This window comes from Centroberyx affinis, unplaced genomic scaffold, assembly GCF_046629955.1.
Source record: "Centroberyx affinis isolate AG114_WGS23_722 - 3 ecotype Tasmania unplaced genomic scaffold, CSIRO-AGI_Caff_v1 ptg003058l_1, whole genome shotgun sequence".
NCBI classification, from domain to species: Eukaryota; Metazoa; Chordata; class Actinopteri; order Beryciformes; family Berycidae; genus Centroberyx; species Centroberyx affinis.
In genome coordinates, this window is record NW_027281145.1 from 27,501 (window position 1) to 42,139 (window position 14,639).

General features: G+C 42.0%; 1 protein-coding gene across 1 annotated transcript in view; it reads right to left on the minus strand.

The window, feature by feature from the left end:
- Window positions 1–14,639, minus strand: part of rab3ab (RAB3A, member RAS oncogene family, b) — a 30,831-nt gene that overhangs the window by 5,864 nt on the left and 10,328 nt on the right. The window contains exons 2-3 of the mRNA XM_071537491.1: window positions 10,176–10,400; window positions 1,256–1,374 (exon numbers count right to left, since the gene is read on the minus strand). Coding sequence (XP_071393592.1) covers window positions 1,256–1,374; window positions 10,176–10,400 — 344 coding nt within the window. The remainder of the gene's footprint in view (window positions 1–1,255; window positions 1,375–10,175; window positions 10,401–14,639) is intronic.

Here is a 14,639-nt window from a genome sequence, read left to right on the forward strand (position 1 = left end):
ATAGATAGATAGACAGAAAGACAGACAGACAGACAGACAGATAGATAGATAGATAGATAGACAGAAAGACAGAGATAGATAGATAGATAGATAGATTCTAGCCTTGAAATCGTTGGCTGATTGTGTTCATATGCCCACATTTGCTCAAATTTATATTGTATTGTCTCTATTTTCTCTATGATGTGTATGATCTAGTATATGAAGTATCTATATGATGTGTATATGTATGATGTAGTATGGTACATCACATGTATATGATGTGTATATGTATGATGTAGTATGGTACATGACATGTACTGAAGGTCTGTAAAGGCCTCTGAGGCTGGACTGTGATGAAGAGCGATATAAATAAACCAGACTTCAGCCTCTTGCTGTATCCTGTTACAGTTTGCTGCAGCGGCCTGATTTCCCCACAGCAGCATTAAAGTTTCATCTTATCTTAAAACAAAGGAAGGAAGACTGTGACAGTGATCGCCACAGCATCTCCTGTCTCTGCTGATAGAAAGAACCTTTTACCCATGATGCATCACAGACACTTGAACTAGATCCACAGCTCTGTCCATCCATCTACATCTGTTTAATTCTATTTATTTGGAGTGAGAATGCATGTTAAACTGTGAGTGTGAAAGTCTCCCAGCTGTGAGGAAACAGAATGTGAATTGAATTGGAATGACAGGAAACAGAACTGAAATCCATTAAATTCCATGAGTTTCCATGAAATTTCTAAACATTATGAATCAAATGAAAGACAGTTCAACAAATCAAACACATTCAGTCATAATGTATGGATTACCATGACATGTTCTGCATCAAATATCAGCTGAAAGGTTGCTTTAACATTTTATAATATTCAGTATTGATAATATATGTAGAATCGTAGGTATGTGGTAAGAAAAAAACAAAAAATACTTAGAATTTCACAGAATTTCACTGAATTAAATTGAAGTTCCTGAAATTCCAATTCAATTCCAACTCCTTTTTTTTTCAAATTCAAATTCCTCAGTTGAATTGGAATTGATGAGTTCATTCATGACCCAAACCTCAGTAGTCTCTCAGTATCTACACATCATCCACTCCACACACACACACACACACACACACACACACACACACACACACACACACACACACACACACACACACTGCCTCTCAAAGAGAAAGCTGCACAGTGTCAAGTCACACTCGCTCGCTCGGTCACATGACAAACCCCTTCCCCTCCCCCCCCTCCCCCCACCGGCCCCGGCCAATCACGTACCAGTCCTGCACGGCGTTGAAGGACTCCTCGTTGGTGATGTCGTACATGAGGATGAAGCCCATGGCTCCGCGGTAGTAAGCGGTGGTGATGGTGCGGTAACGCTCCTGCCCCGCCGTGTCCTGCAACACAGCCAGTCACATGACTCCGGTCACATGACCTTCTCCCAGTCAACAAGTCACAGGTTCAAACTCTTCAAGTCTGTCACACAGTCTGCTGGTAAAGGCTTGTTTTACTTTTTTCAGACATTTGGCACAAGGCCTGAAGTCTTTTCCTGACTCTAGCTGACCAACCCTACGTTCCCCTAAGCCAGTGGTTCTCAACGTGGGGTCCGGGGACCAAAAGGGGTCCTTGAGGCGGGTCCAGGGGGTCCCCAGCAAATCGCTAAATTGTTAAACTTCAACATTATTTCATTTACAAGAAGTTAACACAATTAGAGAATGTAGAAGAATGACTGTTTTGATCATAGTTTCTCTGTTATCTCTCTACCTATGATACAGATAGTCAAGGAATTCTGGATAAAATCGTATCTAACAATAAAAATATTCTCAGATTTGGATCAATGATAAATTAGGGGTCGGTGATATGAAAAAGGTTGAGAATACACTGCCCTAAACCGCTCTATTCAACACATTCTGCTCATTAAAACCTCAATCCTTATTTCTAAATCTAAAAACATCTAAAACAAAAGAACAAAATAGACACCCAGAAAAAGAAGAAAAAATAGGTGACGTTATATTCTGAAAGAAGATATTTCAAGAAGGTCTAGACTTTACCACACTGGCAGGTAACAGACAATCATTTGAGGGTTTTTGACTGAATCATGGCTGGTAAAATAATACTAAAACAGGCTATCTGCAGGGTTCAGAAAGACAAATTCAAGACTTTTCAAGACATTTTAAAGCTGCCTGGAATTGGAATTAAAGCCAATTGAAAAATCAAAATAAAGACGCAAAGCTGGAAAAAAACATAGCCTGTTTCTGAATGATGATAACTAATGAAAGTTGTGAAAGTATGAAGGGGCAGTTTAAGAAAAATGACAACTGGAAATAAATAGTTAAGAGACATGGAGGCCAGCTATGTTTAGTAAAGCAGACAGGATGCAGATTCTTCTACTAACTCTTCTGGATTCAGCACAAAGAGTTCAATCATTTATTTTAAGATTTTTCCCTGAAACATCACTGTAGCATCAGTTTGTGGGACTGATGGAACAAAAAAAACAAACACAACAACTCAGTTTCTGGGCTGATTACACAACACAGATAGTTGAAAGATGAGACAAACATGCACGCGCACACACACACACACACACACACACACACACACACACACACACACAGGTCACCCGCCTGACACATCGTGCCCATCATGCTCCAGTAAAGCCGGGGTGTTAAAAAGCCTCCGGTGGCTTCTGACAGTTCATCAGCTCCTCCACTTCTCGTCTCACTTCCGCCGCCGCAGCGCCAAAAAATGATCGTCCCTCTTCCTCTCTCTCTCTCTCTCTCTCTCTGTCACTCTCTCTCCCCCTCTCTCTCTCTCCTTGGCCGGTGACCCAGCAGGTTGGGTTTCAGCTCTAAGCCCTAATGAATGCTCAGGGAATTAAAGCCAGTGTTCCTGATACCCGACACCCAGAAACCAGACCGGACCGCTCTGCTCCCATTACAGCAGGGAGGGGAAAGGAAGATCTAATTCTATGGAATAAAATGATGAAATATGGTCTGATCTATAGATACCAGAGGTGGAGACTCGAGTCACATGACTTGGACTCGAGTCACAGTTTTAATTGCTTGAGACTTGACTTGATGCATGAAGAGTTGACTTGACTTCTGGTGACTTGGGACTTGACTCTGACTTGTACTTTGATGACTTGAAAAGGTTTCTAAAGTCTTGACTTGAGATCTTGTGTTTGTGTAAATTACTTAGATTGAAAGTGATGAGATTTGTTCCAGCAGACGACTGAATTTAAATTCTGTTTTCTGAATTTGTATGGAATGATTGAATTTATTGAAGTTGAAACTGATTATAGAAATCAAACTCATGATGCTCTTACCAAGTTTTTATCCTATTAAAACCATATTGCATTGAAAAGTCCTAGATATTTAGTTTTCTTTAAGATATTAAATTGATACTGGACTCTTGATTTGTTCTGACTTGACTTGCTGTTCTACATTTAGACTTGAGACTGACTTGGGACACGAGCAAAGTTGACTTGGTCACATCTCAGATAGATACATAAACAGACAGTGATGGAAGTAACTAAATAAAGTAACTCTAGCTAGTGTAACTGAGCAGCTTTTTTTCTATCCTAATTTTTTTTTTATTTTTTGAAGTCAGTAATTATATTTTTACCTAAAGGACAACATGTGTCATTTCGAGTTACAACCCATTTACTTCTGTTTACATATAGTTTACATTTGCCCCAATCATTTTACAATTCATGCTGTATGTAATTAGATTTGTACTTGTTTTTTGTTGTTTTTAAAGTCCAAACCTAGCTTGAAACACCTTGTGACAGTAAAGTGTTTCCGAGAATTATTTCCTGGAGCAGACTTCCATTTCTTCTTGTGGCCGTAACGCAGCGCTGAGATGAAAACACTTGACTCAGCTCAGTGAAATGAGGAGAAAACAGAGAGTTTGGCTTCACGTTTCCTCTGATAGATTCTCTCGCTCTGTGGAAGTTTGTTTTTCATACTGGAGAAGAATGAATGAAGGAGGAAAACGAGCGCTGATATCTGAAGTATGCTAAGAATTTTAAACAGCATCCATTACAGAGAACAGGTTCTATAAACTCTCCATTAGCAAAAGAAAGTGTCCAGTCATGAAGTGGCTGAACAGAAGAGATTAATATGACTAATTCCCACCATTAAAAGAATGTAGCTTCAACTCTGTCCTCTTGTCCTTTTAGAATTGTTTGGGTAAAATCACATCTAACAATGTTCTCTTCTGTAGGAAGTAACTCTGTCACTTTTACTCTGAGGACATTATAAATGAGACACTTTTTAGTTTACTTTACAAGTCAATTTTTAAACCAACTCTACCTCAGTAAAATGTCTGCAAAGTAACAGTACTTCTACTTTAGTAGAAGTAGTAGAATAGGGCATTTTAGTACACTTTCAGCTGTTGTTTATACATATAGATGTAGAAATATTTCAGAAATCTGCTTTTTCTTGCACTTCTCTTTCACACACCACAGGAATATTGTATGAATCTGCTGCCAGGTGCTGCAGATCTGACCTGCTCTCCTTACTGTTGGTGGTAATATTGCTGATCTAGGACTTGAAGCTCATTCCATGTTGCGTGCTGTTTCACTGTCAGTCGCTCTGGATGAGAGCATCAGCTACATGCCTAAAATAAAAGTGTAGGTAGAGCTGTGGAGGCTGTTATGTAACCCACTGAGCATTAAATGTCATTTCATCTGCTTTAGCTCTCATAAAGCCCAGGATCGTTTTGGGAATGTACAGCCCAGTTTAAACCAAGCAGTAAATACAATATTACATATTTAAACAAATATAACAAAAATGCACCAGAGAAGTACAACATAATGCTTTATTTTTATCATTTATCCCAAAAGACAAAGTCTAAGACGGAGATGTTACTAAATGTTCACTTTTAAACCCTGTGTAGTCTCATTTTAGACTAGACATCTGTAACCATTTACACATCTTTAAAACGGCTAATAAACGTAAAACTGCACAGTGGGAATGAACTTCTTTTTGATCACTGTGAGTTCTGGTTTCTATCTGAAAATAGTCAAATCTGTGACATTTTTTATGTACAAATATCTTATATACAAAATTACAAATGCCACTGAAGATAATTAATAATCATTTAGCAGCACACAAGATCTGATGTAAAATCCTTTGTGCTATTTAACTGAGGTGAGTACCTACATGGGGAGGTGTGTGTGTGTGTGTGTGTGTCTGTACGTGTTGGTTAAATTAGGAAAAGTCTCAGCTGCTTACGTCATGTGAAAACCTCGCAACTCCAATTTTGCTGATTACCATGTTTTAACTTCAGTTGAAAGATTCCATCATCCTGCATGCATTGAGAAAATTCTGCAACCCTATGGAATATGAAACTCTTTCTAAACCAACTGGACAAACTGAAACTAAACTAACTGAAACTAAAAACAAAGCTGATTTTCTCATTTCCTGAAAATTACTGACATTCCTGACATTTTGGAGATAGGAGGTTTTCATCCTGCACTGGACTGACAGAGGAGACATGAGCCATGCTTGGAGGTGAAGCTGCTGCTGAGCGTTTTGTAACCAACAGATTAGTCATCCTGTCTTGGTTTGGATCTGACAACACAGACTGGCAGCAGCAGGTAGGATGAACCAGATGAGTCAGTGTGCAGAGACTCATTCACACCCAGAACCATAACTATAAAGATAACAAACTATAAAAAAAAAAGATTGTAATTGTACTCAGTAAATTGAGTGTCTGTGTTCCCACTACAAAGATAACTATAAAAAAAAAATCCATAACTATAAATTTGGTTCGATCTCAGCAATTTTTTGGAACGCAGAGGCAACGATAAAACGTTTTCAACCAATCAAATTAAGCCTCTAAGATGGCACAATTCCCTGTGGAGCTTGGTCATACTAACTGGAAACACATTTTGTCAGGTTTGCATGAACAAAAGGAAACGTTTGTGGAAAAAACAAAGCGGCACATCGGCTTGGAGCTGTGCAGTGTGAACAGACTCGCTGCCTGGACGAGTCGAATTCTTCACACACCAGCTTCCACTGTGTGACTGTCTGCCTGATATTAGTCTAAAATATCACGTGATTGGTTGTGTTGCTTTGTGGAAAAGTGATCAGTTGGATGTTGAAGCTCCTGCAGATAAATCTACAGCTGTTCATCCTGAAGAAACTGCTTCAGTATTATTATTACATTTAGAAAGACATGTACGCTGTTTCTTGCCTGTTTTGGTCTGTTTTTGGTCTTGGAACTGACTTGGACTCGACTGAACCTGGTCTTGGAACTGACTTGGACTCGACTGAGTTGGTCTGGACGACAGCCTTGGTCTGAATCACTGTCATTTTGACACATGAGCTGAAGGCTTTCTAGGCTACAGCATGAGCTACATAACAAACCTTGGAAAAAATGATCTTCTGCAGGGTGAAGCAAAGCTGCATCATGTGATCGCTGTCAGTAATTATGAACTAGAATTTATAACCTCCTCCTCTCCTCTCCTTGTCTCCTCTCCTCTCCTCTCCTTGTCTCCTCTCCTCCTCTCCTCTCCTCTCCATGTCTCCTCTCCTCTCTCCTCTCCTCCTCTCCTCTCCTTGTCTCCTCTCCTCTCTCCTCTCCTCTCCTTGTCTCCTCTCCTTGTCTCCTCTCCTCTCTCCTCTCCTCTCATTGTCTCCTCTCCTCTCTCCTCTCCTCCTCTCCTCTCCTTGTCTCCTCTCCTTGTCTCCTCTCCTCTCTCCTCTCCTCTCATTGTCTCCTCTCCTCTCTCCTCTCCTCCTCTCCTCTCCTTGTCTCATCTCCTCTCCTCCTCTTCTCTCTCCTCCTCTCCTCTCCTTGTCTCCTCTCCTCCGCTTCTTGTCTCCTCTCCTCCTCTCCTCTCCTCTCCTTGTCTCCTCTCCTCTCTCCTCTCCTTGTCTACTCTCCTCCGCTTCTTGTCTCCTCTCCTCTCCTCTCTTCCTCTCCTTGTCTCCTCTCCTCGCCTCTCTCCTCTCCTCCTCTTCTCTCCTCTCCTCTCCTCCCCTCTCCTCTCTCCTCCTCCTCCTCTCCTCTCCTCTCCTTGTCTCCTCTCCTCTCCTCTCCCCTCCTCCTCCCCTCTCCTCTTCTCTCCTCTCCTCCCCCTCCTCCTCCCCTCTCCTCTCTCCTCCTCCTCCTCTCCTCTCCTTGTCTCCTCTCCTCTCCTCTCCTTGTCTCCTCTCCTCTCCTCTCCTCTCCTCTCCTCTCCTCTCCTCTCCTCCTCTCCTCTCCTCTCCTCTCCTCTCCTCTCCTCTCCTCTCCTCTCCTCTCCTCCCCTCTCTCCTCCATGGTGGGACACACAAACACACAAACCGCTCTCCAATCATAGTCGTGGGATATTTCAACCTCTGCGTTGAAAAATAAGCTCTTTCATCGTCAGACACATACAGTATGTTTCCATGACACCTAATACAATACCCATAAGCCTCATCGCCACCTCCCGACCAATCACACGATCAGAACAGCTCTTCCATGATAGACCTCTGTGATTATTTCGGGGCTTTCAGATTAGATCCAGATCCATTTTCTTTCGCCTATCAGATCTTGTGTATTTGGTACATGCATATTAGCTGTGCTGAAATGGCAGCATTCGTGATTCTGCACATTAAGTTCATTAAAAAAATTACAAATGCCACCGTTTCAAGCGAGCTACTGTGTGTGATGCGCTGGATCAGATGAGTCTACATGAAGTGGATTAGCTGGACACTGTGAAATAAATGACAGTGGGTCCAGAAAAACAGTCCAAGCATTTTCCATTTTACTCCACTTGAGTCTGTGCTGAGCCGAGTGTAGGATGAGAGGTGGGGGATGGGCTGTGTGTGTGTGTGTGTGTGTGTGTGTGTGTGTGGAGGGGTGATCCACTCAGGGAGATGTGTAGTAATGGGGGAGGGGGAGGAGGGAGGGGGGGGGCAGCATCCAGTCATCCGTTTCTCGCGCTCTGATTGGTTGATCTGGTCTTTCTTACCAGAGGCAATGCCTGGGAAAGGCTGACAACAGAGGCAGCACTGCACACACACACACACACACACACACACTCACACAACCATGCACACACGCATGCATTTACACACATATGCACCTACACACTCACATGTATGCATACATATATACACACACAAACTCTCTCTCTCTCTCTCTCTCTCTCTCTCTCTCTCTCTCTCTCACTCTCACTCTCACTCTCACACACACACACACACACACACACACACAGCAGGGCTTGCCACCACAGCTCTATCTGCAGCAGAATGTGTTGTCGAGGAGGAAAGACTGTAAAAACGCAGCGAAAGACAGAAACAGTAACAGAGGCCAAACATTTATTTTATGATCTACAACATTATACTGAAATACCAGTTTCCCCAGAGCCTGTTCTCCCACTTCACTCTGCTGTCTGCTGCTGTGTGTACTGATGATCCGACTGGAGCCGAGGTGTGTCTAATGTAACGAAAAACCTCTGAGAAAATGTGTTTTTTACAACATAAACAAGGTCCTATGTGCTGTTAGGGCAGGAGCTGCTGCTGCTTCACCGTCATTTTCTGATCCAGTCGCTGCATTCTAGTCTCTTTCCTTCTATAAATCTATAGTCTATCTATGGTCCTTGTGCATAAATGTATGTTACAATTCTAATGCTACTGTGATGTCCATGTCAAATAAAATAAACTTAACTTATATGAACCTGCTCCTTATGGTCACCACTTCATTTCTACTGTTTTTTAAAGTCTGTTTAGGATCCTCGCTTACTCTTATTTTATGCTTTTTATGCTCATTTTGCATTTTATTGTTCCATCTTCTTGTTGTTATTTTACGTTCTGTCTTTTAGTCGTTATTGTTGTCTTTGGACTTTCTTTTATTTACAGTCTTTTATGACTGTAAAACACTTAACTGTGTTTTGAAAATTGCTATATAAATAAGATTCAATACTTTATTGCCATAGCAACAGAGTTGATTGGAATTTGTCTTAGTGAGCTCACTTAAACACATAGAACCACTCACTTAAAAAACACATAATACATTCAAATAAAGCTTATTATGATTATGATTTGGATTATGATTCTGCTTCTACTTCTTCTTCTCATTATTATTCTATTTTATTATATTCTGAAACCTACAGCAGGCTGCCAAATGGAGTAGTTTCCATTTCCAACGGTCAACCTGAGGAGCTGCTGACCAGGAGGTTGCCAGTTTGAATCTGAAAATCGTCTGAGAAACTGCCCAGCTGCCCCTGAGCAAGGCACCGAACCCCCGCCCAGTGACCGACAGCAGAGTCTGTGGTTGCACTGGGAGTCTCCTGGGTGTGTCTCTGAGCTGACCATAATCCAGCTGGCTTTACTTGACACTGCACAAACAAGACTGGAGGATGTGGTCATGTTGTGACGCCCCAAGCATTCTCTCTTTAATCTGTGCTGTATAATTAATGAAATGAATGGATTAATGGTGAACTGACGAATGCATTAAGTCATTGCAAAGAATGTCTGTGCAATGAATGACCACAGCATGTATGTTTGTATATACTGTATATATATTTGTTTGTATGTACTGTTTCGGTTTTGCGAACTGCTGTTGTAAGTCAAATTACCCTTTGGGCTAAAAAAGATCTATTCTATTCTATTCTAGTCTATTCTATTCTCGACCCTCATGAAGAGAAACACTGAATATATGGTCGATATCACTTGTTTTTACTGCTGTCTGTACAGTATATTCTGAATATGCACATTAAATAAAGACTTTTAAACTTAACTCTCCTCCTCAGTGCTTGAATTCAATTAAAGTTACTACTGTCTATGTCTTGACATTTCCACTATCATTTCACCAAAACGTTGTGTCTTTAAATAAAACCTTTGTAAGTGAAGAAAGTGTGTGGGAATCTACAGATTTTGATTTATCTTTCCCCACCGACGCACCTGGCACATACATACGGTTGTGTAAAGATTATCTATTTAGAAATGTGTGTAAACAGCAAGTACAAAAAAATATGAAATATTTAATATGAAATAAATCCGATTTCAGTGGCAGGGTAAATGTAGAAAAAGTCCTCAAGCAAGACACTGAACTACACTACCTAAACGCCTCATATGTAAATGTAAAATATAAATCTGAGGTTGATTCTGTTTTATTTTATTCCCTTCTGAAACCCTCTGAGGCTTCCCTGTCCGAGGTGTGACAGCAGAGTGTGAGAGCAGACTGACATGAAAACACACAGCGTCTCTCTCAGTCTTACCCAGATCTGTAGCTTGATCCTCTTGTCGTTCCTGTAGATGGTCTTCACCTTGAAGTCGATGCCCACCGTGCTGACGAAGGCCGGCGTGAAGGAGTCGTCGGCGTAGCGGAACAGGAAGGAGGTTTTGCCCACGCTGCTGTTGCCGATGATGAGGATCTTGAACATGTAGTCGAAGTTCTGGTCCGAGGACTCCTTCTGCCCGTAGGTCGCTGTTGCCGAGGCCATCTGAGGACAGAGACGGAGGTTAAAGAGACATCTGAGGACAGAGACAGAGGTTGAAGAGACATCTGAGGACAGAGACAGAGGGTAAAGAGACATCTGAGGACAGAGATGGAGGTTAAAGAAGATCTGAGGACAGAGACGGAGGTTAAAGAGACATCTGAGGACAGAGACAGAGGTTAAAGAAGATCTGAGGACAGAGACAGAGGTAAAAAAACATCTGAGGACAGAGACAGAGGTTAAAGGAACATTTGAGGACAGAGACGGAGGTTAAAGAAGATCTGAGGACAGAGACAGAGGTAAAAAAACATCTGAGGACAGAGACAGAGGTAAAAAAACATCTGAGGACAGAGACAGAGGTTAAAGGAACATCTGAGGACAGAGACGGAGGTTAAAGAGACATCTGAGGACAGAGACAGAGGTAAAAAAACATCTGAGGACAGAGACAGAGGTAAAAAAAACATCTGAGGACAGAGACAGAGGTAAAAAAAACATCTGAGGACAGAGACAGAGGTAAAAAAAACATCTGAGGACAGAGACAGAGGTAAAAGAACATCTGAAGCAACTCTACCTTTTCTGAAAATACAACTTTTGCAGCTCAATGGGTAGAGCAAGGCACTAACACTGCCAGGGTTAGGGGTTCAATTCCCACTGGGCTGCCCATGCTACATAAATCTAGACATTCATGGTACAGTGAGACACTTTGGAAAAGGTCCAACAAATAGCATAACATTGCTGTCTGGTGAAAACCTTGTGACTCCAATTTTTAGTGATTTTTAGGTTTTTACTTCAGTTGAAGGATTACTTGGTCTTCTATGGACTGACAAAGTTCTGATGGGAACCTTACAAAACCCACTGGATAAACTCAAAAATGCATTGTTATCAAGCTAAAAACAAGTTCTGTTCTGGAAAAGTTGACATGGTTCTCATTTGACAGCGATATGTTAAAGTTGCACAAATTCTTTATGGAAAAATACGTGTTATTGGGGGTCCTGGTGGCTCAGTGGTCTAAGGTGTGTACCCTGGGTTGGAATCTGGCCTGGGACCCCATAATACAGGCAAAAATGCTATATAAAAATCTGTCAATTTAAAAATACTTTGTCTTATCAGCCTAAATCACAAATTGGGGCTGCGACAGAGAAGAGCGTCACACAAAGTCCTAAACAGCAGTGAATCAAGCGCTCCGTCCAGAGCACTGAATACAGTGGAGGAAGACTCGATTTGTGTAAATAATTTATAAAATTTTGTTTTTTTTTCCACTCACAGAGCAATTGCATGGCATCAGAAGACTTGGATCATGCTGCAGCTGTATGGAGACATTTATGGACATGTTTTGCCCTTTTTGAAGCCTAAAGGACTGGACTGTACTGGCATGAGGATGAGTAGATAATGACTGAATTTTAATTTTGAATAAACTATCCCTTCAACTCAAAACCTTTCCACCAAAGCAGCTGGAGGTGCTTCTGCAGTCAGGTTTTGGGTTACACATCGTCCTCCACCACAGGCTTACATCACCGAAATGACCTCCGACACTCCAAATAGACCGATATTGTATTTTAGCGTCCGTGACAGGAACAAAGTAACACACACCAGAACAATGTGTCAGGAACCCAAACCAAAGAGCCAAATATTCACGCTGGAGATTTAATACAGAAGAAGAACTCTGTGGTCCGCAGCCAAACCAGGATCTGCTGGGGATTAAAGAGGAGAGCGGCTCCATCCATCAGGAGGAGCGATCCATCAGAGCGTGCTTTAATCGATAGGACGCTAAGCTCTGGAGCCTAGTGATAGCCTGGAGGTGACAGACACCCGCAGCACTTGTAACAACCATTTCATCATCAACAACAGGTAATCTGGTGCGAGGAAAAACACGCCGACAGATCTGAAATACACAACGAGAGGGAGTCATTCCTATGTTCCCAGGGTCCTATGTTCCCCAGATTTATATGGCACATAATGGGAACATGACAAAGGGTCCTATGTTCCCAGGGTCCTATGTTCCCCAGCTCTAGGGTTAGGGTTAGGGTTAGGGGTTAGAGACCTTCAAAATCAAATAAAATGATAACCACTGGTTTTGTTGTGTTTATATAGCTGTTTTGAAGCCTTGTTCCAATAAAAAAAAACTGGATAATATTTATTAAATATTTTAACTTGAAACGGGTCAAATTTGACCCGAACACAATAGGAGGGTTAATGTGTGTTAACAGAATACTGAACTGGGGAACATAGGACCCTGGGAACTTAGGACCCTGGGAACATAGGACCCTGAGAACATAGGACCTTGGGAACATAGGACCCTGGGAACATAGGACCTTGGGAACTTAGGACCCTGGGAACATAGGACCTTGGGAACTTAGGACCCTGGGAACATATGACCTTGGGAACATAGGACCTTGGGAACTTAGGACCCTGGGAACATAGGACCTTGGGAACATAGGACCTTGGGAACTTAGGACCCTGGGAACATAGGACCCTGGGAACATAGGACCTTGGGAACTTAGTACCCTGGGAACATAGGACCCTGGGAACATAGGACCTTGGGAACTTAGGACCCTGGGAACATAGGACCCTGGGAACATAGGACCCTGGGAACATAGGACCTTGGGAACATAGGACCCTGGGAACTTAGGACCCTGGGAACATAGGACCTTGGGAACTTAGGACCCTGGGAACATAGGACCCTGGGAACATAGGACCTTGGGAACTTGGGACCCTGGGAACATAGGACCTTGGGAACATAGGACCCTGGGAACATAGGACCTTGGGAACTTAGGACCCTGGGAACATAGGACCTTGGGAGCATAGGACCCTGGGAACTTAGGACCCTGGGAACATAGGACCTTGGGAGCATAGGACCCTGGGAACATAGGACCCTGGGAACATAGGACCTTGGGAACATAGGACCCTGGGAACATAGGACCCCTGGGAACATAGGACCTTGGGAACTTAGGACCCTGGGAACATAGGACCTTGGGAACTTAGGACCCTGGGAACATAGATACGCTCCCGATGAGAGCACTCTGAGTGGAGCTGTGCGGGCTGTGGATGTTGAAACATTGCAATGACTCAGAAATGCCGTTGCACAACGTTTGACTTTCGAGGATCAAACTGAACAAAATCTTTCCAATTTCCAGTTTTTTCTTCATTCTGCCTCACAAAACATGCTTCAGACATGTTTCCTCACAAAAAAATGAAAGATAACATGACAGTAAAACACATTATGGGTTAATGAAGTTAGGAGTCATCTTAAGACATTTGTTCACAAATTACTTCTGTTTTAGAGGATGGATTCATCTGTCCTTTTGAAAAATGAACTGATGATTTTCAGGTAGGCGCAGTTTTTCCATAATGGATACAGAGTTTTGGAGTAAAACCCTTGATATGTAAACATGACAAACTCTTCTTCCTAAAGCTACAAACCAGGGAGTTAAGGCTTTTTCTTGTTCACACACATGCAGAACTGTACTGGATCACAGGAATAACAACCAGCAGATGAATTTGACTTTTGGTTTTGTCTTTGAAGGGAAGGTTTAGGATTTTTATAAACCTATCCTACTGATAAAGCATTTCTCTCAAAGTCACACACAAATCCTTTCAAACTGTTCTATTACTAATTCCTGTATTACTTAAACTATGGAAGAACATGAAACGGCTAGCAAGTTGAGAGAAAATGCCTCATTTCCCACTGACTTGAACTAACATTACTAACACATGTGAACAAGAGGCTGCTGCTGATTTGTCAGAAACAAAAGCACCAGTGTGAAAACTTATTGAACGTACTAAGAGGCGCCTTGATTGGTGATCAATAGGAGAGGAAATGAAAATGTTGGACAGAGGCAGTGATACAGGACGGCCCAGCAAGGGTGGAAGTTACTAATTACATTTGCTCACATTACTGTAATTGAGTATCAGTACTTTTACTTTCCCTTCAGTCCATTCCTCCTGCAGTTTTGTCCTTCCGTCCATTTTAAATCCCATCCATCACAGAACAGATTGTGTGTCTCTCCATCAGCAACAGAAACTGGATCAACGTAAACTGACAAACTGTGGATCCATTCACAGTGAGAAGAGGAATCTGACTTTACTTTGTTTCTGCACTTTATTTTGTCATTTCTAATGTTTCCAGTGAAAAGAATCCAGTTTGAACTCTGTCCTCTCTCCTGTTAGAATCACATGGAAAAGATCACAGCTGACAACGTTCTCTGTTCTAAAGAGGAACTCAGGAACTTTTACTCAGAGGACATT